The 27,452-nt window shown below is 44.7% G+C and overlaps 1 protein-coding gene across 1 annotated transcript in view; it reads right to left on the minus strand.

Moving 5' to 3' along the window:
• CSTF3 (cleavage stimulation factor subunit 3) overlaps positions 1 to 27,452 on the minus strand; it is a 731,385-nt gene that overhangs the window by 267,147 nt on the left and 436,786 nt on the right. Inside the window, exons 10-11 of the mRNA XM_069623577.1 lie at positions 19,597 to 19,759; positions 11,961 to 12,070 (exon numbers count right to left, since the gene is read on the minus strand). Of these exons, the coding sequence (XP_069479678.1) occupies positions 11,961 to 12,070; positions 19,597 to 19,759 (273 nt within the window). The remainder of the gene's footprint in view (positions 1 to 11,960; positions 12,071 to 19,596; positions 19,760 to 27,452) is intronic.

Here is a 27,452-nt window from a genome sequence, read left to right on the forward strand (position 1 = left end):
TAGCAGCGTGACGTTCACTGGGTCCTGCTCTGTATCCTGGCCTGCTTGGGCAAACAACTTGGAAGAACATTGCTATTCTTACCTGCTCAGCTCCAGCTCTTCCATTCAGTAGGAGCCTTCGAGGACTTTTCCATCGGTCTTCTGCCACTTATTCAGGACTAAAGAGGCAAGCATTAGAAGCTACATACCACCTCATCTGGAAGGCCTCTGCCATTCCGAACATCTCCTTTGGGGTTTGGTCCTCCACTCCATCGTCGCTTCCAGGAATTCTCTGCGACCTGAGAAGAAGCAAAGCACAGGTCAGCTCACTTGCAAGGACACTCCTAGCGCCGCAACTAGTGCATCCTTACATTCTGGAACTCAGTAGTCAGCCTCAGCATTCTCCATCAGCCTCTGCAAGACGAAAGGTGGTTACTCAGACAATTATCAACATAGACATTATTCAAAAAACACTAAAGACTTACCTGAAAAGGGGGAGTCGCAGCTGGTCTGGACTCCAGGCGAACGCCAGTGAAGTAACTCGGCAGACCAAGCCAACAATGACACGCCCCTGCCTAGCTCGGCAGGACGGAGAGTGCGGCATTACGAAAATCAAGGTGAGCGAAGTCCCAAGGGAAAACCGCAAGGGAAGACTGGGAGGCGGGCCACGGGAGACGAGGAGAAGTCGCTAAATCATCCCTCCCATTTCCTAGAACTGATCCCAGGCAGACCGAAGTCTGGGGGAGTTGCAGAGAGCCCAGCGGTGTCCCAGACCAGTCCAGAGACGTCCCTGTGGATACAAGGTGAGCGTTATAGGGACAGATCCATGCTGGCCAAATATACCGGACTCGCCCCCTTTTGCCAGCCTATTTCTTGAAGAAGGGAGATCAACAACCCTGTCGCCAATGTGCCAATGCCTTTTCTAAAGCCAAATTGAAATGATGAAAACATCTTTTATGTGATTGCCCTCTGTTCGATCCTTTGGAGGAGAAGGCTTGCGTAGATCTTTGAATCGGAGTCTAATAAGGCTATTGGCCGGTAGTTTGAAGGCAGGGATCGGTCTCCCTTTTTGTAGACCGGGATAATGTAGCTCATATTCCACGATTCAGGAATGACCTTCGTTCTGCTTATATCTTCAAAAAGAATAAAAAGTGCTTTTGACCATTTGTCCGGTTTACCCTTAAAAAGGGCCTTTGATAAGCCATTACGGCCCGCCGCTCTAGAGGGACTAGTCCGGACTATCCTCTGTCTGATTTTTTCCAATGGAGAAGTTGCCCGACCACAACCTTATATCCCCTTTGTGTAAAAAATGTTTACATGGCTCACTGCTCGCATACATATTTCTGAAATGTTCTACCCACGTTTCTTCAGCGATTGGGTTAAGATTGTGAACTACGACAGGTTTAGAAATTCTATTTATGAGCTGCCAAAATTGTTTTACGAATACTTTTTTAGGGAACTCAGCATTTCCTCATTGTCAGCTTGTAAGAGGGTAGATTTATAATTTCTAATCCAGTTTCAGTATGTTTGTTTCACATGTTTAGCTCCCTCTAATCTCCGATTGTCTGGCAATTGAAGCAGAGTTGTCTGAAGGTGCGACGTAACAGTATCTTGCTTACACGGACTGCCAAGTCGTACTTATGTGTGTGGATTTTAGGAGCCTGCATTTTAGGTTTCTTTACTGAATTTTTAACAAGAGTTTTTACATAAGGACCAAAGTGGTCGTGGGTGAACCTTATTTTTTTTTCTTCAAATGTATTGCATCGTGATCCTTACAAAAGAGATCACGACATGCAATTACATTACCGGGGTGCCAGACAATTCTGTTATTCCCTGGATTTAAAGCCAGATCGCGCGTCAACAACTTGGAATAAGCCCTTTCTATAGAAATACAAAGATTCAATTCAAGTATTTTATGATCGCTCATCAGTGTAGGTCGGAGGATGAAACTATCAGGTTAAAAAATGTCCACTGATGCATAAATCTAGTCGATGGCAGAAGATTTTTCTCCTAGAGTCCAAGTTATATAGGGGACTACTGGACTCAGCAAATTGTATGTGGCTTTCAAACCCCACGTTTCAAAGAGCATTGACCAGCAATAGCGATCAGTCTTTCTATAAGTCGTTCCCTTGTATACAGAGTCAATTTTTTCAGAGGGTTCAACCATTATATTCGGCGGAGTGTCGCAAGATGCTGCTGCGCCATCCTTTGGCAACCGCATGTTTGTGCTCCGGTCCCCCATCAAGAGAAATTGGAGGCCTGGATATTTACAGAAACATTTCTCCATAATCACTTCCAATTGGGAAGTTAGCTCGCATAGATTGCACCCTGGGAACCAATAGATATTCCAAATTAAAACATGAGCTAAGCTCTCCACCTTTATGAGCACCCCCAATGCAGAGGGATGGATTATGAAAGTTTCAATCAGGGTAATATCAATGCCTAGTTTTATTGCCAGAAGTAAGCCCCCTTTCGGACGGCCTATCCACCCTTTAGAAGCCAAAAGATGGAGACACTCAAATCCATCCAGATGAGATTTAGATGTCATCCACATTTCTTGTATACATATAATGCTTTTGGATCTTAATAGTTGGCATAATTCACTGGAGGAGAATAGATGACAATTCCCACGAGAATTCCATGATAATAAGGCACTGGTGTTATCCTGATTTATTTGTGCTGTTTGAGATTTTGAAGCTGAAATATTGAGTCTCGCAGGCTCAGAGCCAGCCATCTCCAGCTTGGATCCCATTCCTCGAGGCTCTCTAGTTTTTTTTTTTTTTTTTTTAATGGAGGGTCCTTCCAAGGGTCTCAATCTAGACAGGTCATGTGTGTTAGGTCCCTCAAACTGCGGACTGCCGTCACCGAAGAGGAGTATATCAAATCCCTCTTATTGAACTGGTCTAGTTCTAATAAGACGTTTCGAAATACCAGCTTCGATTGGAATACCAATCTTACATGATCCAAGCAATGCGGATGGATAAAATCCACCCTTTTAATATCTGCCGTGGTCAAGTTTGCTAATGCCGGAATATCATTCAAGAGTTGCAGGGATCTATTCCTATTCATGGCAGGCTGAAAGCCACAATCAAACAGGGTATATTAGGATGCATGGCAGCTCTAAAAGGCACGGTTTCCTCCATGAGATATGTTTAAGTTCTGTGTCCATGTAATGTTTGGGAGCTCTTTCCACTGTGTCCCCCTCCGCTGCTCCATTCAGGGTGGATTGAATGTCCCTGGATGGAGGCTTGGTCACTGGGTTATTGTCCAGCAACTTTGTTGTGGGGCACAGATGGTTCGGAGGCCCAAACTCATTTATACTGCTCAGGATTTCCTGTTGAATTGGAATTGGAAGCACTTATAGATGTCGGCGCTTCCATCTCTAAGAGTGTTCTGCTCCTTATTGCTGTGTCCACTGCTGAGCTGATCAGCATCGCTACCTCAGACTTGCTCACAACAATGTTATCTGAGAACCCCGGAACCGAATTACCCGGGGCAGTGGAGGCCTCAGCAATATTATCTTTCTTGAGGGACGACTCCCCCTTCCTCCCCCCCCGGCTGCGGCAGTGAGCTCGGTTCTGCGGGTATCAGTATATCGCCTTTTAACTGAAACTCCTTTGCAGATGGGTTCAGGGATAGGGACATATTGTTTAAGTTTTTGTCAGGGACCATCGGAGGAGCGGAGCTGATGGGCCGGGATGCTTTTGTACAACTCGGCGCCTCCTGTGGAGCTGGCTTGTCTAGAACATTGGCCGCCCCTATAGCTGGGGAGATTTCAGTTTCAAGTGTGGTTCGGTCCCTCAATGCCTCCTCCACAGCTGTGCTGATCAGGAGCACTACTTCAGACTTATTCAATGTGATCTTATCTAGGGGTCCCGGAACCAGATTGCTCACAATAACATGGGCCTCTAATATGTTGCTATTTGGTAAGAGGTCCTCCCCTATCTGTGGTTGAAGGTTCTTTTCCACTGGAGCCGATGGAATAGCTACTACCGGAGGCTCATTTGGAGCAGGGTTCCGGAATGCAGAGGGTAACCCAGACTTGTGTGAATTCGATTTCTCAAAGAATGTAGCTTTTTCTCTGCTTTATTGGTGAGGCCATCGGTCCTTTTCAGAAAGTTTTTTATTTTTGCCTGGCTTAGTTTTGGTTGACTATGTTTTATGCGACATTTCCTCAGAAAGGGAGTTAGATGGAATACAATATGCTCCCTCCACTGGGTTATTTATTGTGTCTGAAGGCTCTATTATTTCTACATCCTGATCATTGCATTGAGTCTTCTCTTATGAAATTTCTCCAATTGTTTTTCGAAGTTTTATTTCCTCGGTTGAAGAAGGATGAATTTCCGATCTTTCATTTTTTTTTTGGTTGTATTTTTTGGTTATTTTTATTTTTAATATTCCGTATGACATCCTTTACCACGGATTGTTTATCCGTGAGTGGGAGATCCGAAACAATTGATTTTGGGGCCGCCACCTTTGGGTCTTCTATAATTAATGGTATACCCATGGCTAACAGCTTAGTCACTAGTTTAGTGGGCAGGAGATCCAGGGCTTCTATACCGATTTTAGCTCGAGTAAGCCGTCTTTCCATCAATATTCGGAATTCCATAAATCCCGTAGAATGGATTTTTAGTTCCTGTAATATAGAGTGTGGTAACCCTCCAGTTTCGGAAGACACACCCACCTGTGCAGTAAATGAATTCGTTGGGTCCAGTAGAGGTTGTGACATATCATGCAAATCACCTGCTGAGAAAAAAATCTGGTGGCGTGTCTAAGAATGAGGTCTCAGGAATAACTACAGCCTCCTCCCTTTGTACAACCCCAACCATGCTAGCCTCCGACTCTTCCACCTGTTGGGCCTGCGCGCATCCCCCCCATTAATAATATGGATGAGTGCGCGACTGCCTCAGCGTCCAACAGGAGGGAGTCACTTGGTTCAGGGGGGGGCAAAGTTAGTGGCATGTTCATAGCCATTCTTAGGGTGTTTTTTTACAGGGGTAAAGATTAGGGGAGCCGACAGAATGTCGTCATAAAGTATTGTGCCCTGTGTTGTGATGCTTCTAGTAGAAGGGCCTACTGCAGAGCCCTGAGCATAAACGTATTCAATACTGTTTCTCCGCCTAGACATGACTATAGTACCAGGTAGATTGGGTATTATCTCCCCAGCACAGCCCCTAAATAAAAGGACAGAAGCACCACCACGAATCAATTTGCGTAACCAGAGAGGAAATAACCACTGGGACAGATACAAATTCAAACCGTCAAGTATGTTGCCATTCCTATCAGATCAAATTGGGCGTCATCTAGTAACAGGATCCCAAGTAATTCATACTATAATATCACACAAAATAGAACATGAACAGACATATGCTAGGCTGAGATTACATAGTGGTTTAAGAATTTTGGTGAATCCGCCCAGCGGCCCGTCTCCCCAACAGACTGTCCTTCAGGCTCACAATCTTTTACGCGCCCTATGCCTTTTTAGAGAAGCTAGGGTTTCACACTGCCAAGTGATTTGTTAACAGGGCTATCGGAATATAACCGGCCGCTCCACTTGGCGCCCACTTCAGGTATATCACTATTACCTAGTGTGTTAGAAGCGTTCACAAGGGTCCAATCGAATCGAGGGTTTTTTTTTTTTTTAATGCAAGAGTTTCCATCTAGAGATTTAGCGAGTATCCCTGCGTCGCGTGCACCCTGAACAGTAAACAGTACTTAAAGTACTTTGGGTGCGAGTGCGCTGGGTTCTGGCTATTTGAGCAGCTCAGGGTCACCACGCCAGAGGTGAAGCTGCAGTTTTGGTTAGACACACCTTTAAAAAAAGAGAATATACTTGTTACACTGTTTCCCAGTAAACCAATGTGTGCAGTCAATGTAAGCACAACGTGTTCAATTTGTACAGCACAACGTGTTAGACAGAACACCACAACATATCACACACAAGTGCAACGTGGGCAGTCCCTTTTTTTTTTTTGGCGAGTCCAGGCATGTTGGTGCAGCAGTTTAAGACATCCTGACAGCCTCGGGTGCTGCAGAAGAAGAAAGCTGAAATCGGCTGCGTTTCCAACAGGCTGCAGCAGCAGTCGGATCGAACAGCACGCGGCCACAGTAAAAAGTATTTAAAGTACTTTGGGGTGCGCGCCAGAGTAAGTAAAGTGAAATTGACTTTACTAGTCTTTTCAAATTCTTAGACCCAGCACACTCCATCTTACAATAGAGTGCTGGAGGGGTTACTTAGTATCCCCTGTGTCTAGATACTCATGTAACAGTCAAATGCTACCCTTTCCTCTTAGACTGTCAGGATTCCATGGTATATTTCTAGAGTTTCAAAGGTTCACAATCATAAAAGACACACTGTTATCATACCAATCTCAGACATCAATTACTTATATACTTGATTTAGAAATCATCATTTAACAATAAAACCTTTGGACGTAATTCTATTTAGAAGTATGATGTTCAAGTTATTTTTTATTATTAATTAAAAGAATTGTACAAAAACTTCCTTAATAAGATTTCAGGAATCACTTCTTTCCCCAAGGCAAGATGGAGGGTTAGTACAGCAACAGTGATTGGAGGAAAACATTGATGAGGTAGTTTGGAATTTTGAACAGAGTTCTAAACTGCCTTTCATTTTAGTTGCCTTTGTGGCAGGTTGCAGTCTCTTTAGCTCTGAGAGAAGATTTAAGAAAAATCTATAATTTACTTATATTAAGAAGAATTATCAGTCCCAGACTTCAGAAAAGAAAGACTTATATTCAAGGATTCTTAGAAGACAAGAAGTTACAGAAGAAGCAAGCTAAGTTATTCAAATATTGAAGATATATTACATGGAGTGAAATGCGTTGTCTTTTTAAAAGAAAAAAACAATGTTCATAGACAAGAAAGAACTGTATTTATTTAGAAGTTTTTTGTTACAATCTGCTGTTATATTCTGCAATTGCGAGTTATTTTTTGTTAGTTTTGATCTACGCGCGATGCTAATCTAATTACTAACACGCGGTTTGTTCTAGTACTATTATATATATATATATATATATATATTTATATATATATATATATATATATAGAGTTTGAGTTGAGTTATATTTGTATCCAACTCTATATATTTTGGTCACGAGCGCGAGCGTATCTTTTGCCTCGCGTTCGTCGTTAGTATTAAGGTTAGAGAAAAGAACCTTATGTTTTTTACGTACTACGTGTACGCGTCATCTCAACTCCGGGAAATAGTGCTCGGAGCGGCTCGTACTTCAAGAATTTAGCGTCGGTTCCTGTGTAGCTCTTAATCAAGGAAACGAAGCGTTGGCAAGTGCGCGGTTCGTTCATTTATTTAAGGAATAGTGCGTCGGATGGATGCGCGGTTCGTTTGGCGTCGGATGGATGCGCAGTTCGTTTAATATTGCAGATACGTCGGAGGGATGTGCGGTATCTTCTGAAGGATTAAACAACATTTATTTATGCGCAATTCTAAAGTTACAAATTCTCCAATGATAAAGACTGTTCCCAGAGAAAATATTTGAGAGAGAGAGTTTGGCAGCAATGACATTCTATTGATACTATTGAAAAGAAGATTTGTCTGAAGTTTAGGAAATCCAAGAAAGTTTACACATACTTGAGTTTCCAAGAAATACAGAATTGTTTCAACATCATCAGAAAAGAATGCCTATCAGCACACAAGCATAGGCAACAGGTATTTCAAAAAGAAAGTAAATAAGAGAGAGAGAGAATTATTGATCAGATATATATATATATATACACACACTATTGGTTTTTCCCTTAGATTTCACAGACACTGAAGAGAGAATAATCCAGTACCAGAGAGCATCAGACATCAGTGTTATCCAGTGAAGATATGTCTTTGTTTTGTTCACCAATTCCCCTTTCCCCTTGGGTTTGCCAGCTTGGTAGTTTTATCTTCTTAGAGACTATTGGGCAGGCATACTTGGGGGGTCTGGTGGGCCAGCATCATTCCTGCAGGAAGATTCGAGATTGGACCTGACAGAATGGCTGATGGAACTACAATGATTTTTCCCGACCGTGAACTATTCTTAGCTCCGGTAATGTTAAATCGCAGGAGCCATGTTTTTCAAGATGCCGTGTGAGCCCCCTTTGTTAAAACAGGTCCCACTCTTCTTTTTTCGCCATTTCTTTTTGGAAAGGTCCTTCTAGATTTTTTCTCAGCGCTAAACCAGGTTTGGTCTCTTTGTTCATTCGCCTTTGGCAGGCTTCAGGAGTGAAGACCGCCTCTGGTGCCCGAGTGTCTGGGGTGGGTAGGAAGTGAGGGAGATGCCCGAAACTCCCTGTGCTTAGTCTCCTAGGAGACCCAAATGCACTCTTTGGTGATTGGCTGGCTGACAGTCCGGCAAGGATAGCCATCCGGCAGGGTAAGTGACAGCTAGGCTGGAATGAATGGGAGAGAACTGAATAAAAGGAGAGTCTCTTGGCTTGGAAGGCAGAGCCGACCACTGGAATGAAGGAACTGAAGAAGAGCTTGAAGAGGATGGCTGCTGCAACTCCTGGACCGTTGGTTTGCCCAGTGAAGACCTGCTGCAGGTCAGAATCACCAAGTTCGCATCAACAGAAGCCCCTGCAAGGACGACTTCTCCCTTTGAGTTGGTGGGACAGTAAGCCACCTGGATACTCATCTTGGAGCTAGTTGAATTTCCTCAGAGTTGCTGCAGGAAACCGTAGAACCAGGGAGAGAGACACCAGTTTGTGTACTTTACTTACAGTCACCGGAATCGAAGTTTGCCAATTGCGAGCTTTTGACTGTACCAGAGCAGGAGTCCCCCCCGATGTCCTCCCTCTTGTCCTCACGACTGAGGCCCAGGAACAGCGAGATCTGCAGGAACTGCCAGGAACAGAAGTCATCAGCTGCATCTTTTTCTTCTTTTGTAAGGTACTGTAAAACCAGACAGAGTACTTACCTCTCACGGTGAAAGTGCTTGAAACTTTCCCAACTCACAGGCCTAATCAGCTTGTGACCCAGCATATAATATCAGAACTGCTTTATCCTATCCAAGACTTTAGCATAGCCGATTGAATAGAATGGACTCTTCAGGTGAATTCTAAATATTTGCACTGTCTAAGAATAACTTGTAACCTTTCATGTTCTAAATAACCTATGCCTTTTTACTCCTCCGTCAAAGTCTTCTGAATGCCTCAGAATCTTAGTGTATAGTACTGAAGTATATTTGTGTGCGATATATATTGCCTCCTTCTTATGAAAGTTTTATAACTGACTGTGAAATAAATTATTTTAACAAGAAACCTTGAGTGTAAGTTTATTTGAACACCAGTGATTGTAGACCTCTGTGTAACATCATTACAGCTCACATTCCCCTCTTGAGATAAGCCTGGCTGCTCAGCTCCGCTACCAAAAAACTGTAGTACAGACTTATACCAAAGGTTGGTTTGCTTACACCTGTAGTCTTCTTAGTTGTGTGTAGTGGTCCCCAAGGGTACTACATACAAACTCTGCCTAACAGCATCGACAGAGAAGCCCCTGCACGGATGACTTCTCCCCTTGAGTTGGTGGGACCAAGCAACTCCAAAGTAAACCACCTGGACATCCATCTCGGAGCTGGTTGAATTTCCAGAGGTGCTGCTGGAAACCGTATAGCCAGGGAGAGGAACACCAGATTGTGTGCGTTGCTTTTAAGCTGGCCTAGAGCTTTTGAAAGATCCTCCGGACTCCCAAGAAGCAGGACTGACCAAGCCTGAGCCCCCTCAACAGAGTGCAGGGCCCCAGAAGCAAGGAAAGTCCACCTCGATAGCCAGGAACTGCGGTGTTGCTATTTGCGGTAGACACGAGGAGCTGAAACACTGAACAGCCACTAAAAGTGAAGTTTGCCGGTTGCGAGTTTTGACCGTCCCAGTGCATTGCAGGAGTCAGATGTCCTCCCTCTTGTCCCCATGACTGAGGCCCAGTAACAGTGAGACCTGCAGAGCTGCATAGGAACAGAAGTCATCTGTTGCATCTTTTCCTTCATTTCTAGGGTAATGTAAACAGTCAGAGAACGTACCTCTTACTGCAGAGTGCTTGCCACTTCTGCAACTCACAAGTCTAAACAGCTTGTGGCCCTACATTTGATTCTTCTTTTCATCAAACACTCCTAAGAACTTGTGCAAAGACTTTTCCATTTACTTACCAGAAGGGCTTCATCCTATACAAGACTTTTGCCCATTGACTTTGGCTTAGCCTATGGAACTGAATGACTCTTCTACGAAAATCTAAAAGTACTTGCCTACTTAAGAATATTTGTGGACTCTTGTTCTAATGTTCTAATAACCTTTGCCTTTTACCACCTTTTAAGAGTATTCTAAATACCAACAGTAAGATATTAAGTACCCAGCACCCCAGTTATTGAAGACACCTGTGGGTGTAAGTTGTGCCTGTGGGCCATCCCAAAAGGGTCTCTACTGATTTAGAAATAGTACAGTATTGAAGTGTATTTGTGTGTTACTATTCTATTGCTCCCTTCTGAAGAAGGCTTTATAACTGATTGATAAATGAATAATTGTTTATGCAAGAAACCTTGAGTGTAATTGTTTATTCGAATACCTGTAACTGAATCTTTGTGTAACTCCACTACAGCTCACATTTACCCCTCTTGAGATAAGCCTGGCTGCTCAACACGCTACCAAAACTGTCTAGTACAAGCTTCTACCAAGAGTTGGGTTGCCTATACCTGTAGTCAGAGTTGTGTGTAGTGGTCCCAGAGGGTACTGCATACAAACTTTGCCTAACAGTTGTTAAAGAGGATAACTTTATAAAGACACTATCGAGAGTCAAAGAAATGACACCCATAAGAGTAAAAGATTGTGTGTGGAAAAAGGTTCCCACTAGAAAATGTTAAGATTTACTAGGTCTATGAAAATCTTACCTAACAAAGTGATTTTTCTAACTCTCTAAAACTTGGCGCAAGACTGATATAAGAAGTACATCAGATCCATAGACTGTCCCAAATGACTTTGGCTGTCCCGGCTCCCTGAAGACTCTCGATTGTCTATTGACTTTGATACCGTTTGCCCCTCATAGGTGGTAGCTTTTTGTATACTGTTACTGCTGGGATAGGCTTATCTAACTTTCATTGGAAGACTTAGATGTCCTCACACATACTGATAAACTTTCTAACCCGTTTCCTTCCCTAACCTTTCCACAACCTCAGAATCTGCAAAGTGTACTAGTGTGATATACAAATACCATGACTGTCCTTGTAACTAAAGTCACCTGAGGGTGTAGGAATTGTGTAAGAAGCATATCCAAAGATTATCCACCAACTTGATTCTGAAAAGTATTTTTAATGTATATTTACATGGTAACAACAAATTGCCTTTTTAAAGAATGCTCATTTAAAAATGTATGTTAATTAAATAACTATTTATAACTGAAACCTTGAGGTTAAGTGTTACTTGTATTGACAGATTATTTGTACAGCTCACATTTATCCCTTGAGATAACCTGGCTGCTCAGTCACACTACCAACATGTGTAGTACAGACCTATACCAAAAGGTGGGTTACCTAATACCAAGCAGATAAATGTTGTGTAGTCTCACACAGTGTGACTGCACCAATTCTTACCCAACAGTGCACTGCACTGAACGTTCCCTTAAACAGGAGGCACATGTGTTTGGGTGTTTGTATTGTGCGTGGGAGAGGGTGTGGTGATGGGGTTTGTGGGCAGCGGGGACAGGCCAAAAAGGAATATAGTCCCACTACTATTTTTAGTACACTTCGACCACTGCAAATAGGGAATTCGTTGAGGCACTCTGACCAGAGGGTCTTTTGGGGACTTCCCTAGCACAGACAGGGTTACATCACCGGTGGGGCAAAGGATGGGGAAAACCCAGCAGTGCAGTTTGCAAACCGGATACATAGAAGCCTTTGTACAGCTGGCACTCTCTGGCGACATGCATATCCGACATTCTTTTATTTCCCTTGGGATACCATTTAAATAGGTGAAAACTTTCATCTTACCCCCTTTTCGGCAAGGAGTTTGCTGGACTGTTCGAGGTACTGTGCAGCTTCATACCAGATGTCTGGGTGATGGCCAAGGACCAATAGGCACTGTTCATAGGCAAACATAACTGAGCGAAAAAAGGATGTTAAATGTTAGTACCAGAACAAAACAAGCAGTAACTGAAGTGTAAAGAGCAAACAATTAAATCTGTTTTTGGTCGAGATGTTCATGTTTTCTACACATTTTACCCGTGATTGAAGGCATTATTTTGCATATTGAGCATTTGTATTTAACAAGGTGTCATTAAGAACAGAAATGACTTAAAAAGCAGGCAATAACAGAACAGAGATAGCCCTAGGATAAGGTGTCTTTACCCAAGAGCACTGTTGTATAGATACTGGGTGGTGCAGGGGCAAGATTATTTTTAAGCAACAAATGTAACCCTATGGGAGATTACACCAGCCTGGTCCTCTTGGCAATAGGTAACCCAACCTTTGGTATTGGCCTGTGCTACACAGGTTGGTAGTGTGATTGAGCAGCTAGGCTCATCTCAAGAGGGGTCAAAGTGAGCTGTAGGGTTGCAACATAGAGTTTCACGGTGACACATTTTCAAATAACACTTCTAATCAAGGTTTCTGGATTGAATAGTTATTTATTAATTTAACAGACAGTTTTAAAATAAGCCGTCTTTAGAAGGGAGCAATTGGCAACAATAGAATCACTCCAAAATACACTCCTTCAGTACATTAAAGTAGATACCCTTTTGGGATGGCACACATTTTCCTACACCCTGAGGTGACTTCCATAGTTAGGAAACTGTGAACATTAATATATCACTTTTCACACTTAAATGGTAATACACAAGTTTCTCAAACAGGTAAGCACTTTTGAACCCCCCAATGCAATGTAGATTAACCCTTTCCCAGCTATACAAGTAAGGTATGTATGAGTTTTTGGAGGGAGAGTAAAATACAAAGTCAGAGGGTAAGAAGAGGCTTCAGGGAGCCAGGACAGCCAATGTCAATTGAGCAAACTCTAGAAGAGGTAGGTAAAAAGACTTGCAAAATGTTAAAGATAGTTTTGTTGTAAAAAGCAATAACTGTTGGGCAAGAAATTGGGAGGCTTGTGAAGGGCAAAGCTGCAAGCAACTCTGCAAAAGGCAGCCAATGCAAGTCTCAACTGAGAGCAAGCAAGCTACACACAAGAGGTAAGTACCCCTTAGTTCACATTATCGTAGGTCTGAAGAAATGGTTCCAGCTGGCATCTGTTATCGTTATAGTTCCTGCAGATCCTGTTCCTGGGCCTCAGTCGTGGGGACATCTGGGGAATCCTGCACTACGATTCGAAGGTTGGCGGCAGCAATGGGCGCAATTCAGATCAGCAGCACTTTGTGGTTTCAGCTACTCGCAAATAGCACCACCGTGGTTCTTGGACACCTTGAGGCCTTTCCTTGCTTCTGGGGTCCAGCACTCTGTTGAGGTGGCTCAGGCTTGGTCAGCCCTGCTTCGAGGGAGTCCGGAGGATCTTCCTGGAGCTCGGGTCCGGCTTAAAAATTATGCACTTTATTTTGGTGTTCCTGTACCCTGGCACTTGGTTCCTGCAGCAGCAATGGAAGTACAGCCAGCAGAGAGAGGGCTTTCAGTCAGGTTAGTCTTGGAGTTGATTGGTCACACCAAACCAAGGCGTGAAGTCGTCCTTTCTGGCCTTCTCTAGTCGTTGTCGAAATAGGAGCTTCAGCACTGCAGCAGTACTTCAGCGGGCTAACCAACGGTCCAAGAGGTGCAGCAAGCTGCTCTTCCAGTTTCTTTCTCCGGTTCCTTCGTCCAGTGGTCACCTTCCTTGCAAAAGACCTTGCCTTTTATTCAAGTCGTTCCCATTCATTCGCAGCTTAGATGTCACTCATACAGCAGGGTGGCTGTCCTTGTCGGACAGCCAGCCAGCCAATCATCATTGGGTGCATTCCTGTACCCAAGGGGACTAAGCACAGGCAGTTTTGGGCACCTACCTTGCTTCCTGCCCTGCCAGACGTACTGGAGCCAGAGGCGGGAATTACGAGTGAAGCCTGCCAAAGACATAATGAACAAAGAGACCAAACCTGGTTTGGCGCACAGAGTAAATCTCAAGGGCGACCTTTCCAACAGAAAATGTCGAAAAAAGAAGACAGGGGCCATTTTGACGAAATGGGCACTGATGGGTGGCCTTAGCGTGGCTGCAAACGCAGCCCGCGGTAAAAACGAAACCACTGCCACCAGCCATTAACTGTAGAAAGGGTAACAAAATGTTACATGAGAAACTAGACAAAGGGGATACTAAGTAATCCCTCCAGCACCCTATGGTAAGATGCTGTGTGCTGGGTCTAGAAAGTTACAAATTGTAAGTAAAGCCAATTTCACTTCACTGCTCTTGGAAACAGTAGTTTCACCAAGAGAAGGTATTTAAACCGTTGGGAAATACAAGAGACTTCCCTGTGCCACGGCACTGAAGGTGCTGTGTGGCACTTTGTATAGATGATGCCTATGGAGTTTGTTAGACTCCAAAGTTAAAAAGAACACAACTTTGATCACATTAAAATTACGAGAGATAAAAAGTCCTAAAGTCCAGCAAAAGAGCTGGGGGACTCGAAGGTAGAAGAGAATTAACACATTTATGAGAATTCTCCCTAAAAAACTAATGGCAGAGACTTTGGGCTTTAGGGTGATTCATCAGTTTTATACTAAATCCCGTCTCCTAGTGAGACCCCATCACTTTTTGCTGAACTTCTGGACCTTTTTCTTTCTCTCCTGAATGATGGGATTCCCGCCTCCTCCCCATTCATTCTTAATTGCTTTGACTTTGGGAACGCTGTTCAAGTTGTAGTCTTGCTTTCCTCCACATACCTTTAAAGGAATATGTTTTTAGCTTTTGCAGCACACAGCCCCCTATGTGCAGTGTTGCTGGCGACCCTTTGGGTCCTCCTTTGAAATGTTTCGACTATCCTTAAAAACTACTGTTCTTAAGGATAAAGGGCTATCCTTCCTTAAACCTTTGATTTATGAGATATTAGCACATACCACCATATGTGGAGAGATACTATTATCCCCCTTCTCTCTGCTCCTGTGACTTTTTGGTCCCTGTATTCACAGCCTCGGTTATGCACAAAAGAGTCACCTGGTGGTTCCTTTCTTTTTTCGCCATTTCATGTGTGGTTGTCCTTTGTTAGCATTTTTTAACAATGTCTGTGTGTGAGTTTTGCCCTTGGTGGGAACCCCTGGATGTCCCTGGCAAGGCTTCAGTGTGTCTGCGAGGACAGGAAGCAGGGGAGGAGTTTAACACTCCCTGTCCTTTGTCTGGTAGAGTGCCTGAATGGGCCCATGTCCAGTCAGGCACCAATGCAACCTAGTATTGTGACAGGGACAACTCTGGGAGCTGGAGCCAAACCAGTTCAAGGGAGCAAGGTGAGTGGTCTAGGCTAAGTCTCAGGAGGTGGTGAGCTTGTAAGGCGTCCACAATGAGCACACACAGTGACCCAGTCAAGGAACACACTTGGACAAACTGGTATAAAACACCTCTCTCAAAGGATCCTCCCTGTCTCCTCTACAAGGCCAACCAGATCACCATATACCAACATGCTCTGTGCCACTAGTAAAAAGAGCCAGAGCGGGTGGATCCAGCTTCCCATATCTCACACCCACTCACTGGAACGCCCTATCTCCCACAATCCGCGGTGAGGCCTCCCTCAGCGCCTTCCGCAAAGCCATGAAAACCATCCTCTTCACATAAGGTGCGTCGCATCAGTTGAATACCTATCATATGACCCACTGCATAAACTGTAATGTAATGACCAATTGTACCGGTCGGAATATCAGTACTATGCCTTGTAGTATTCATAATGTGCCATTGAATGCTACTATTCCTGTGCCCTTGTAACTAAGCTCTTGCAAGTAACAGCGCCTCAATGCCCTTGGGCTGCTTGCGCGCTATATAAATATAAATAAATAAAATAAATAAAAATACTTCTTTAGCTATGGCCAAATAACAATGAAAAATGACAACAGGTAATATCACACAACACTAAAAATAGATATATATACACATCACTAGAGTATGGCAAAATACATATCAAACCCCTGAAAAGGAAGGTACAGATTAGTATAAGCATTATAGATCCACAGAGATTCAATCCTAACTTCAGAAGCCTGTTAGGCAAGATTGTGTGCAATATCCTTTGGGAGACTACAGCAACCTTGTCCTCCTGGCAATACGTAACCCAAGTGTTGGGGAGAATTCTCAGAAATGTGCTAATTCCTCTTTACATTAGAGACCCCCAGCTCATTTTGCTGGACTTTAGCATTAACAGGTTAGAAATTAAACAGTTCTAATGTTGAAGAATATTTGTACCGTGCACTATCACCACCGGAGTGGTCCCCTGGCGCACCGGCGGCTCTGAAAAAGGGAAAAATGGGGGGGGGGGGGGGGGTGAGTTAGTGGCACAAGCTGGAAAAGTGCAAGAGAGCAGTGATGTGCTGTTGGCAGCCTCTGTCCGGTGGGTCCGTTGGCTGGGCTTGGGGTGTTTAACGGTCAGTAGTCGTCGTATGCTGTTGTGCAAGTCTATGTGTGGTTTGTTTTGCTGTTGCAGTGTAGTGAAGTTTGTGCGGATTGTTGTGTTATAGGCTTGTGGTTGTGTTTGGTTAGAGTTTGAGAGGTGTTTGCGGAGGGGTGAAATTGTTAATGGATTGGTTAATTGGCATTGCTGTCCTTGCAGTTATGTCTAGGTGTGATGCTTGCTATCATTCACTATTCCATCTGACTGTGGTACTTGCAAATCTTCAATATCCTATCTAGATGTGAGGCAGGCTAGTGATCACGATTCCATCCAAGTGTGGCATTTGGTAACATTCACAATTCTATCTAGATGCGACGTAGGCTAAAGCTAAGAATTCCACCAAAGTGTGGCACAGGCTAAAAAATGGTTACATCTGTCTAAATGTGGTGCATGCTAACATTCACATTTCTATCTAGATGCGACACGGGCTAAAGCTAACAATTCCATCTAAGTGTGGCACAAGCTAACAATTGTTACATCCGTCCAAATGTGATGCATGCCAATCTCTACTGTACTCTATAGGTGTGGCACTTGTTAACATTGGCAAGTATGTTACTATGTGATGCAAGACTCAATTTACAGTCCAGCCATAAATGGATTAGGCTGGTGGTCACAAATCTTTCTATGTATGCATGGTGTAAGTCTATGGAAAGGTAAGGTAGAGTGGCAGGGGCTTTCTGGAATAGAGTAATTGCTCTACACCCCACCCATGCCACTCTTACAGTTTTGATGGTGTCTGTTGGCTTCATTGGCTTCCCCTGCGGACACCTGCAGACGCGTCTTGGAGCCGCCAATGTAGGAGTCACCCTTTTCCTCAGGGCCCTTAGCCGCAGGGGTTGCCGGACAGAGGGCTGCCCTAGGAAGGTCAGTAATGGCCAGGAAACAACCAATCTGGGTCCGGGGGTTGGGCTGGGAGGAGGGAGGGATCGGGAAAAGTCCAGTGCCGTGGATTGCGAGGGGCACAAAAACAATGCTTAACAAGTAAAAGCAGGCCCAGGAGGGTCGCTGCCTTAGCTCTCACCTGCACTCGCTCTGGATGGAAATGAGCCTGGAGAGAGCGAGACCTTTTCCCCCACTCTCTCATGTATTTTTCTGTGATTTGGAGTTTGAGTTTCTTTTGACTTTGGAGTCTGACAAACTCCATAGGCATCATCTTTGCATTGTGACACACAGCACCTTCTGTGCAGTGGCACAGGAAAGTCTCAGATTGCCCAAAGGTTTAAATACCTTCTATCAGTGAAACTACTGTTTCCAAGAGCAGTGACGTGAAATTGACTTTACTTACCTCTCATTGTAGAGTTGCTTGCATCTTCTACTACTCACAAGTCTAATCAGCTTGTGGCCCTACATTTGTTTCTTCTTTTCTTCAAGGACTTCTAAAACATTGTGCAAAGACTTTTCTACTTACCTACCAGGAGTGCTTCATCCTATATAATACTTTTGCCCATTGGCTTGGGCCTAGCCTGTTATACTGAATGCCTCTGCTTAGGGCATCCAAAAGTATTTTCCTGCTTAAGAATATTTGTGGTCTCTTGTGTGTTCTAATAACCTTTTCCTTTACCAACTTCTAACAGTATTCTAAATGCAAACAGTAAGATATTAATGTCCCCAGCACCCTAGCTATTGAAGTCACCTGAGGGTGTAGGTTGTGTCTGTGGACCATCCCAAAAGGGTCTTTACTGATTTAGAAACTAAAAACTAAGAGTGTACAGGATTCAAGTGTATTTGTGCGTTACTTTTATATTGCTCCCTTCTGAAGAAGGCTTACTGAAACTGACTTAAATAAATTAATAATTGTTTATTCAAGAAACCTTGGGTGTAAGAGTTTGACTACTTGTCACTGTGAATCTCTGTGTAATTCCCCTACACTTCACATTGACCCTCTTGAGATAAGCCTGGCTGCTTGGCACGCTACCAAACTGTGTAGTACAAGCTTATACCAAAGGTTGGGTTTCCCATTACCTGTAGTCAGTTGTTGTAGTGCACCCTAAGGGTACTGCATACAAACTTTGCCTAACATGGAGCCAGAGGCGGGCTTCACTCATGAATCCCGCCAAAGGCAAAGCAAACAATGGGACCAAACCTGGTTTGGCATGCTGAGTAAATCTCAATAAGGACCTTTCCAAAAAGAAATGGCGAAAAAAGACGACTGGGGCCATTTTGACAAAAATGACACCCTTGGGTGCCTTACTGCAGCTGCGAACGCAGCCCGTGGTAAATGCACACCACAGTAGTTAAAACGAAACCACTGCCACCAGCCATTCAGCAAGGAAAGGGTAACATAATAATGTTGAGAAGTTAGACAACGGGGATACTAGGTAACCCCTCCAGCACCCTATTGTAAGATGGTGTGTGCTGGGTCTAGAAAGTTACAAATGTAAGTAAAGTCAATTTCACTTTGCTGCTTTTGGACACAGTTTATCCAAGAGAGGGTCTTTAAACCTTTGGGAAATCTAAGAGACTTTTCTGTGCCACTGCACTGAAGGTGTTGTGCGACACAATGTAAAGATGGTGCCTATGGAGTTTGTCAGAATCCAAAGTCAAAAGAAACCGAGAATAAATCACATTAGAATTACATGAGAGATAAAAAGTCCTAAAGTCCAGCAAAAAGAGCTGGGGGTCTTTAAGGTAGAAGGGAATTAACACATTTCTGAGAATTCTCCCTAACAAGGAGTCTCCGTCTGGATCAAGAAGATACACTCAAGACTAAGGAAAACTGGGTAGGAGACGAGAATAGGTTTGAACACAGGACGGTGAACAATTATTTTATAGAACATCCTCACAGATTCATTTGTATTTTTGGTTGCGGTAGGGCAACCCCTCAGAAATAGTGCAAGATAGTTTTTCCTTTCCTTTTGAGACGAATGCTTTGCCAACAAACACCACCACCACCACCACTGTGTCAGTCTCGTACAAAGAGTAAGGTTACCATAAAATGAAACTAGAGAAGCCACAAAAAGGAATTCTGCCCTAACTGAGATTGCCTTCAATACAGTCATACATTTGTTTATATATGTTATTTTAACAGCCCCCACCCCTGAGAAAGTGTCAAACACATTTTATTATGCTACCTCTTTTTGTGATGAGTGTTTGGTCCTCAGTTCGGAGGGGATTGCTCTTTTCCCACTGTATATACTTTTTCCACATGTCTACTTGCTGAGCTTCCTGTGGGGTGTTTTGAGGTGGCACGGAGGGTGCATTTCGATCGAGGCCCTTCATAACAGTTTCATACTCCTAAAAAAGAAAATTGCTTCATTTGTGGCAAACCTTTACAATAGTGGATCCAAATACTTCTTTAAACCAACAGTTAGTTCATGTTCTATTATTATGCCCACGCGTTAAAATAAGACTTTGCCAGAGGGTTGGATAATGCATAAGTCAGATAACATTACCTTTTACACATCATTTATACTGTAGAAATAATGAATAGGAGTGTGAAGTTTTGGCCTTGAAATGAGAGGCCTTTATTCCTCGTTGTTAGGACTGTTTTTCTAAAGTCCAACTAAGGGCTTCATAAAGCCATACATCGGAGACAGTACATAAGCTCCACTCTTAGTAGAAGGCTGAACCACCAGAGAATGTTGGTAGCATGGACAGAGCAGCCAGGCTGATCTTGGGAGGGAGAGATGGCTGTAGCTTGGCACAAAGAAATTTAGCATACATATGGTCCAAAGAAACACAAACACTATTTATTGAAAAAATAAAGGTTTTATTTAAATACAAGTAGGCCAAGATAAATCTTGGATAAGTAAGTACTATAACATTTCATATAAATACAATTATTATAAAAACCAACTCAATACATTGGGGATGCAACCCAAAGTATAACCTTATAAAGAATCCTGTTAGGGACAATTATTTTATTGCTTAATTCTTCCCACCTTAGAGACCCCCTGCTCTTTTGGACTTTTTTTAATTTTAACCCTGGAGTGAGTGAGCCCTTTTTCTCACTCGCTCATATGCTGGACCTGAATTTGTGTTTCCTTTGTTTTTGGAGTTGACAAACTCCATAGGCATCTACTTTTGTATGGTGACACAGCACCTTCAGTGCAGTTTCAGAGAAATCCTTTAGATTTCTCCTAAGGTTTAAATACCTTTTCTTGTGAGAACTACTGTTCCCACGAATAGTGAAGTGAAATTGACTTTACTTACCTTTTCTCTTTGTAGGTCCAGCACACACCATCTGATGTGGAGTGCTGGGGGTTACTTAGTAGCCCCCTTTCCTACCTACTCATGTAACATTTTTTATGTTACCCTCACTACTTTAAATGGCTGATGGCAGTGGTTTCACTTTCCTACCATTGTGCTTTTCTACCGCAGGCTGAATCCTCAGCTGCAGTATAGCACCCATGGGTGACAATTGTCACAATGGCCCCGGTCTTTTTTTCCATCATTTTCTGTTTGTGAGGTCTTACTTGGGTTTTACTCTGTGCCAAACCAGGTTTGAGCCCTCTGTTCATTTTGCCTTTGGCGAGCTTCAGTACCGAAACCCACCTCTGGCTCCAGTGTGTCTGGAAGGCCAGGAAGTGAGGGAGCATCCCGAAACTCCCCTGTCCTTTGTCTTTAGGAATGTCTGAAGGGAATAGTTTCTTACCTGTAACTCCATTTCTCCAGCATTGGTATCTTTCATGGATTCACATGCTTAGAATATTCCCCGTCGTCAGGCTGGGAATCCCCGGTACATTATATAGACCCTTTCCCGTAGGAAAACTTTTTCGACGCTTATGCGTCCTATCCACCTCGTTTTGTATCATGCGTGCCCGCACCGTCAGGACGTCATGATATAAATACAGGACCCGCCCCCGCGCTCCCTCAGGTTTCGGCCCCCAAAGTAGTGGGGGAACCGGTTTGCATGTTCAGGGGAGGCAGGTGGGCGCATGTGAATCCATGAAAGATACCAATGCTGGAGAAATGGAGTTACAGGTAAGAAACTATTCCCTTCTCCAGCATTGGATCTTTCATGGATTCACATGCTTAGAATAGATTACGTAGCAGTACACCCCCAAGATAGGAGGCGTGCATGCAAACCCATATACTTTCTTCGCAAAGCCCGTTCCCTATGATCATGTATACATTAGTAATCGTTAACATAGGAAAACGAACCACATACAGTCATAAATTCCACAGGATGCAACCCCTCAGTCAGGGCTTACCTTATTGGAATAGGTGTCGGAGCACCGCCTGTCCCACCCGGGTATCTTCGGCATGTTGCTGCGACAGGCAGTAATGGCGGGTAAAGGTGTGTGTAGCCGCCCAGGTAGCCGCCATGCAGATGTCTCCCAGAGGGACTCCGGCCCACAGTGCCGTCGACGATGCCGCTGCTCTAGTTGAATGAGCTCTTGGCCGTCGTAGAAGAGGCTTCCCTGCCCTGGAATGGCAGTACGAAATGGTAGATGACACCCATGTTGACAGTCCTTGCTTTGAAATGGCTTTTCCTCTAGCACCCAAACCATAGGCCACGAACAGTTGTCTCGTTTCTCTGAATGGTTGCGTACGATGAAGATAAAACTTGAGAGCCCTTTTTACATCCAATGTGTGTAACATGCGCTCCGCTCCCGAGCATGGCTCCGGAAAAAACGTAGGCAACACAATAGAGGAGTGTTTATGGAACACCGAAGGAGCTTTCGGTATGAACTGTGGGTTAGTAGCAAGGGCTACCTTGTTCTTGAAAAATCGTAAGTATGGTGGGTCTACCATTAGAGCCTGAACTTCTGAAATACGTCGGGCTGAAGTGATGGCCACCAGGAAGGCCAATTTCCACGACAAAAACTTTAGAGACGCTGATGACATTGGCTCAAAAGGAGGCTTCATAAGAGACGTTAAAACCAGATTGAGGCTCCACTCCGGCGGAAATTTCTTCTCTGGAGGGAAACTCCGAAAGAGGCCTTTAAGGAAGTGCTTAATCAGGCGGTCGCTGAACAATGGTGCCGAATGCCGTCGACGAGTAAACCTGGAAATGGCGGCCAGGTGTACTTTTATTGACGATACCGATAGGCCCTTTTGAGCTAAGAACAGCAAGTATGGAAGGAGCTGTTCCGGCTTAATCGATTGCGGGGCCAAACCTGGTTGATCCTCACACCACTGACAGAAACTTCTCCATTTGTACGTGTATGAGGCGTTTGTGGAAGGCGCTCTTGCCGCTTGCAGGATACGCCGACAGTCCTGAGGAATCGTTAGCCGACCAAATTCGGCGAAGTCAGGAGCCAGGCCGTCAACTTGAGGCTGTCCGGGTCGTGATGCCAAACGACACCCTCCTGTCGAGACAGAAGGTCGGGGGTCTTCTGGAATCTCATCGGTTCCGCCACCGCCAAGTGTAGTAGGTCTGAAAACCACACCTGCCTGGCCCAGTACGGGGCCACCAGAATTACCCGACATGGGTACCTGAGGATCCATTGCAACGTCCTCCGGACAAGGGGAAATGCGTACAGGAATTTGTTCGACCATGGGAAGGAGAACGCATCCCCCAGTGAACCCTGCTGAGGCCATCTGCTTGCGTACTGATGGCATTTCCTGTTGTTCTTCGTCGCGAACAAATCTATGGAAGGATGTCCCCATTTCTTGAATACTTGCTGTAGTTGTTGGTCGTTCAGCACCCATTCGTGAACTTCGTTCATTTCTCTGCTGAGGGCATCGGCTTCCACATTTCTCACGCCTGGCAGGTGGAACGCCAAGATTTGCATGTTGTGTTGTAGGGCCCAATGCCAGATTTTCTGTGCCTCCGTCGATAGGGACCTGGAACGTGTCCCTCCTTGTTTCCTCAAGTAGAACATCGTAGTGGTGTTGTCCGTCATGACACGCAGCACCGAGTCCCTCAGTTGAGGAAGAAAAGATTTCAGAGCCCATCGCACTGCTCTCAGTTCGAGCAGGTTGATATGCAGGGAGGACTCCTGCAACAACCACTGGCCTTGTACCTGTAACGTATCCAGATGAGCTCCCCACCCGCTCAGCGATGCATCCGTCACCACCGTCTTTTGGAACTCCGGTTCCAGTAGAGGCATTCCTTTCGTTAGATGAGTAGACACTCTCCACCAGCAGAGTGCTTGTACTAGTTGTTCGTCGACGACCAGTCTGTCGGACCAGCGACCTCGGCTCTGCGCCCAACGGTCCGCTAGAAATTCCTGGCAAGGCCTCATAAACAGACGGCAGTTGCTTATCAACGGAATGCACCGACACCTTGGTACCGCATCTCCATTCCGACGCTTTGCCTTGAAGTTTCTGAATTCTTTCGCTGGATGGTCTCACCAGGTTTGTGTGTGTATGAAACTCCGCTCCTAGAAAGACCAAGGTCCTCGAAGGCTCTACGGAGGACTTGTTGAAGTTTATTGCGAAGCCCAGTTCCTGTAAGAGGGACATTGTGGCCCTTAGACTGTTTCGTGTTTGTTCCCTGGACGAACCTCTGACCAGCCAGTCGTCTAGATATGTGTTAGGGAGAATTCTCTGTTTAGGCTGAATTTCCCTACCTAGTGAGTCCCCCAGCAGCTTTGCTGGATTTCTGGGGTTTATTTTTTTTCTCCTGCCAAGAGTGAGACTCTTTTACCCTCACTCTTGGGCATGTTGAAGTGTGTTTTCTTGGTTAAACCTTGTGTTGAATGGGCTATGGGGTCTTTTACTCCATAGGGCCTCATGTATTTTTTGGATGTGGGTTACACAGCACCCTCTGTGCCGTAACCCAGGGGTGTCCTAGGGACTCCCCAACATAGACTCCATACCCTGGGACTGACTACTGTCTCCCAGGGCATGTAAAGTCACCAAAGACTTTACTAGTCTTAAATCCTGAACAGAACCAGTACAAACCATCATATTGTGGACGTACTGGCTGGGGCAATTCGATTGCCCCAGGGTCTGTTAGTCGCGGGGGCACGTCTCCGTCCCCCCTGATCAAGTTTTGGCTGGTGGCAGTGGAAACTACTTTTTATATTCGACCGCAAATATTTTCCTATGGGATTTCCCATTGTTTTGGGCTAACACATTTAATTATTTATTTACGGTAGCCTTAAACATACCGCCGGTTTATATATTTATTATTATAACTCCGGTTGGGATTTTTTGCCAAAACTTGATACTAAAATGGCGTTGGCGTTCGCCTCTGTAACTCTGACCCAAAGTGGAGCCCTTTGTCCCACTTTTGGCGGGCTTCTCCACAGAAGCCCTCCAAAGTGGTGCCACTCTGTCTGGGGTACTTAGGAGGGGTGGAGGGGGATTTAGGCACCCTGGACTGAGTTACCTAGGTAACTCAAGTCGCACTCCGTCCTGATTGGCCCAAGTGGTGAGCCGGCCGGCTCACCACTTAGCATGGTTGAGTGACAGATAGGCTGGGTGAATGGGGGTTTGCTGCATAAAAACAGGGCTTTGGGGACTGGAACTTCAGAAGTCGCCACAGGACCTAAGAATCCAACGAGGGACGAGCTGAGCTGATCTGCTACGACGACACCGCCGGTGGAGCCCTGCTGAACCATCTCACCACTTTTCCCGACGACCGAGGAGAACTCTTAACGGAGTGGCTCCTTCCCTTGACTGGTGGGGACAACCAGTTTTCACCTTCTTTCCGTTCTTCGAGGTATCCCGTGGCCGCCTTGCCAGTGCCAAGCACCCCGGCAACCGGAACCCCACCACTTTTACCCCAACCGCGAAAGTCGGTACAACCCTTTAACCGGAGGACTCCGCGGCTGGTTTCTTCCCGGGCAGTGCAACGACCTTCTTCTTCTGCTCTTCAGCGAGATCTTCTTCTCCCCTGACCGACGTCGAGCCTTGCTGCCACTGCCTGGAACAACTGCCCCCGCTGGAGGATCCTTCCCGTTAAGGTACCGTGTTCCGCCTGGCTTCCCTTGCCACCGACTGTACGGGGTAGTTTTAGCCCTCGGCTTTCGATCCTGGGATTGCCTGGGACACTTTGGCTAAACTTTCTGAGCCTCTCTAACTCTTTTCCGAACTCTTTTGCAAGACTCTGAATCCCTACCAACTGTGTGATCTTGGGCACGTTTTCGCTCTGTCTGCTCTAAGAGTGGGCCCTGCTTAGTGACTTTTGCTCACCTGTGACTTTGTGCTTCGTTGAGCTTACCAAAAGCGTTCTTGACCTTAGAGTGGCGTGGTTATCCTAATTCTGCTCTTTTTCCCTCCCTTCTTTAACCTACTAGAGTGTCATCTAAAGTTAAGCGCTCACCTCTGTTTTAATTATGTGGTGTTAACCTAGAGTTGTCTAGATAGGAATAAGGATTGGGACTGCTTTCCATATAACTGTGTTTGGAGTGTTTTATTATATTTTGCTAGAGTGTTTTCAATTTGTGTGTTCAAAAAAATAAATAACTATATACTTTTGAAACCAAGCTCTGGTCAGTGTTTATTTGTGCTATTGTGCCGGAGTACATATTGTGTATACTTTGCATACTGCCTAACTCTTCTTGAGGGAAGTCTGACTGCTCAGCCACAGCTACCAGGTAAATCTGGGTGGTGCAGACTGCTACCAAGTGGGTTTACTGCTATACCTGTAGTCTTAAATCTTTTGCAGTGTTCCCCAAGGGAACTGCACAGGTTTCTGCCTAACACTGGTGTACAGCGGTGGGATTTGTATTGAGTATACATTTTATTGTGCTCTAGATACCTTAGTGCAACTAACCACAAAGCTTAGCACTGTAAAAGTAATCCTCTAACATGTCAGTTATAGAAAGCTATAGTCAAGAGTCCCTTGCAGCCAAAACTGCTGATTGTTTTAGAGTGCTCTGTAAACATAAGGATCTCCTGACTAAGGGCAAGAAAATGGAGCTGATTGAAAGATTGTTAGCTAACCAAAGTCTGGGTGATGGTTCAGAGGAACCTACCACTCCAGCAACTGTAGATGACAGTATTGAAATTAACATGGAGAAAAATGTTGATGATTCTGAGGAAGAGTCAGAAGAGGAGGGTGAGGCTGTTGTGACTGTCCCCCCTAGGCCTCTGCCTGCTCTACCTGCTGTACCTACTGGACCTTTACCAGGTCCCACATTTAGTCCTCAGTACTTTGAACTGGAGAAAATGAAACTAGAATTGGAGTATAAGAAACTTAATGCTCAAACTGACAAAGAACTAAGGCTAAGGGAAATGGAGCTCAAGTATGACTTAGAAATGAAGAAATTATCTGTTGAGAATGCTTCTCTCTCTGGCTCCTCTAGAAGTTCCAGTCCTAAAAGACCCCGGATGCCTAAAGAATTGGTTGGTATGTATGAGCCTAAGTTGGATGTGTTGGATTGGTTGTCTCTGTTTGAATATAATCATGGGCTCCAGAACATCACAGGAAATGACTTACTCACCTGGTTGTTCTCTAGGCTTCCCCCTGTTGCAACTGATCTGGTAATGGAGATGGGGGAGGAGGATAAGAAGGACTATGAATGTGTGAAGCTAGCTTTGATAGCTAGATTTGGGAAGACCCCTTCCCAGTATCTTAAGAGGTTTAGGAGCCTCAAAAAGCATGATGGTACCCCTTGGGCTACCTGGGTGAGTGAAGGGTTGAAAAACTTAGAGGGATGGATTAAGGGTTACAAGGTGAACACTTATGAAGGTATGAAGAATTTGTTTATGTTGGAGACTATTTATGATGCCTGCTCTCCTGAGCTCAGACAACACTTGGCTGATTCCAAGGAATTAGATTCCCGGAAGCTAGCTAGGGCTGCTGACTTGTGGGTTGCCAACAGGGCCACTCACAAGGACTCTGGGGTAACTCAGAAGAGGGATGGGGAGAAACAGACTAAAAAGGACTCCAAAGAGAATTCTAATACTACAAATTCCAAAGAGGGCCCCAAACAAAACTATAAGGGTAAGCCACCAGGGAAACCGAATCAGGCTAGTGTACCTTCTGGTCCCAGACCAGAAGGGGGTCAGACCAAGCCTCCATTCCAGCGAGCCTTTGGCTCATGCTTTGTTTGTAAGGCTACTGACCATGTGAAAGGAGATCCCA

Source organism: Ambystoma mexicanum, chromosome 11 (genome assembly GCF_040938575.1).
Source record: "Ambystoma mexicanum isolate Mex_15411 chromosome 11, UKY_AmexF1_1, whole genome shotgun sequence".
In the NCBI taxonomy this organism is placed as follows: Eukaryota; Metazoa; Chordata; class Amphibia; order Caudata; family Ambystomatidae; genus Ambystoma; species Ambystoma mexicanum.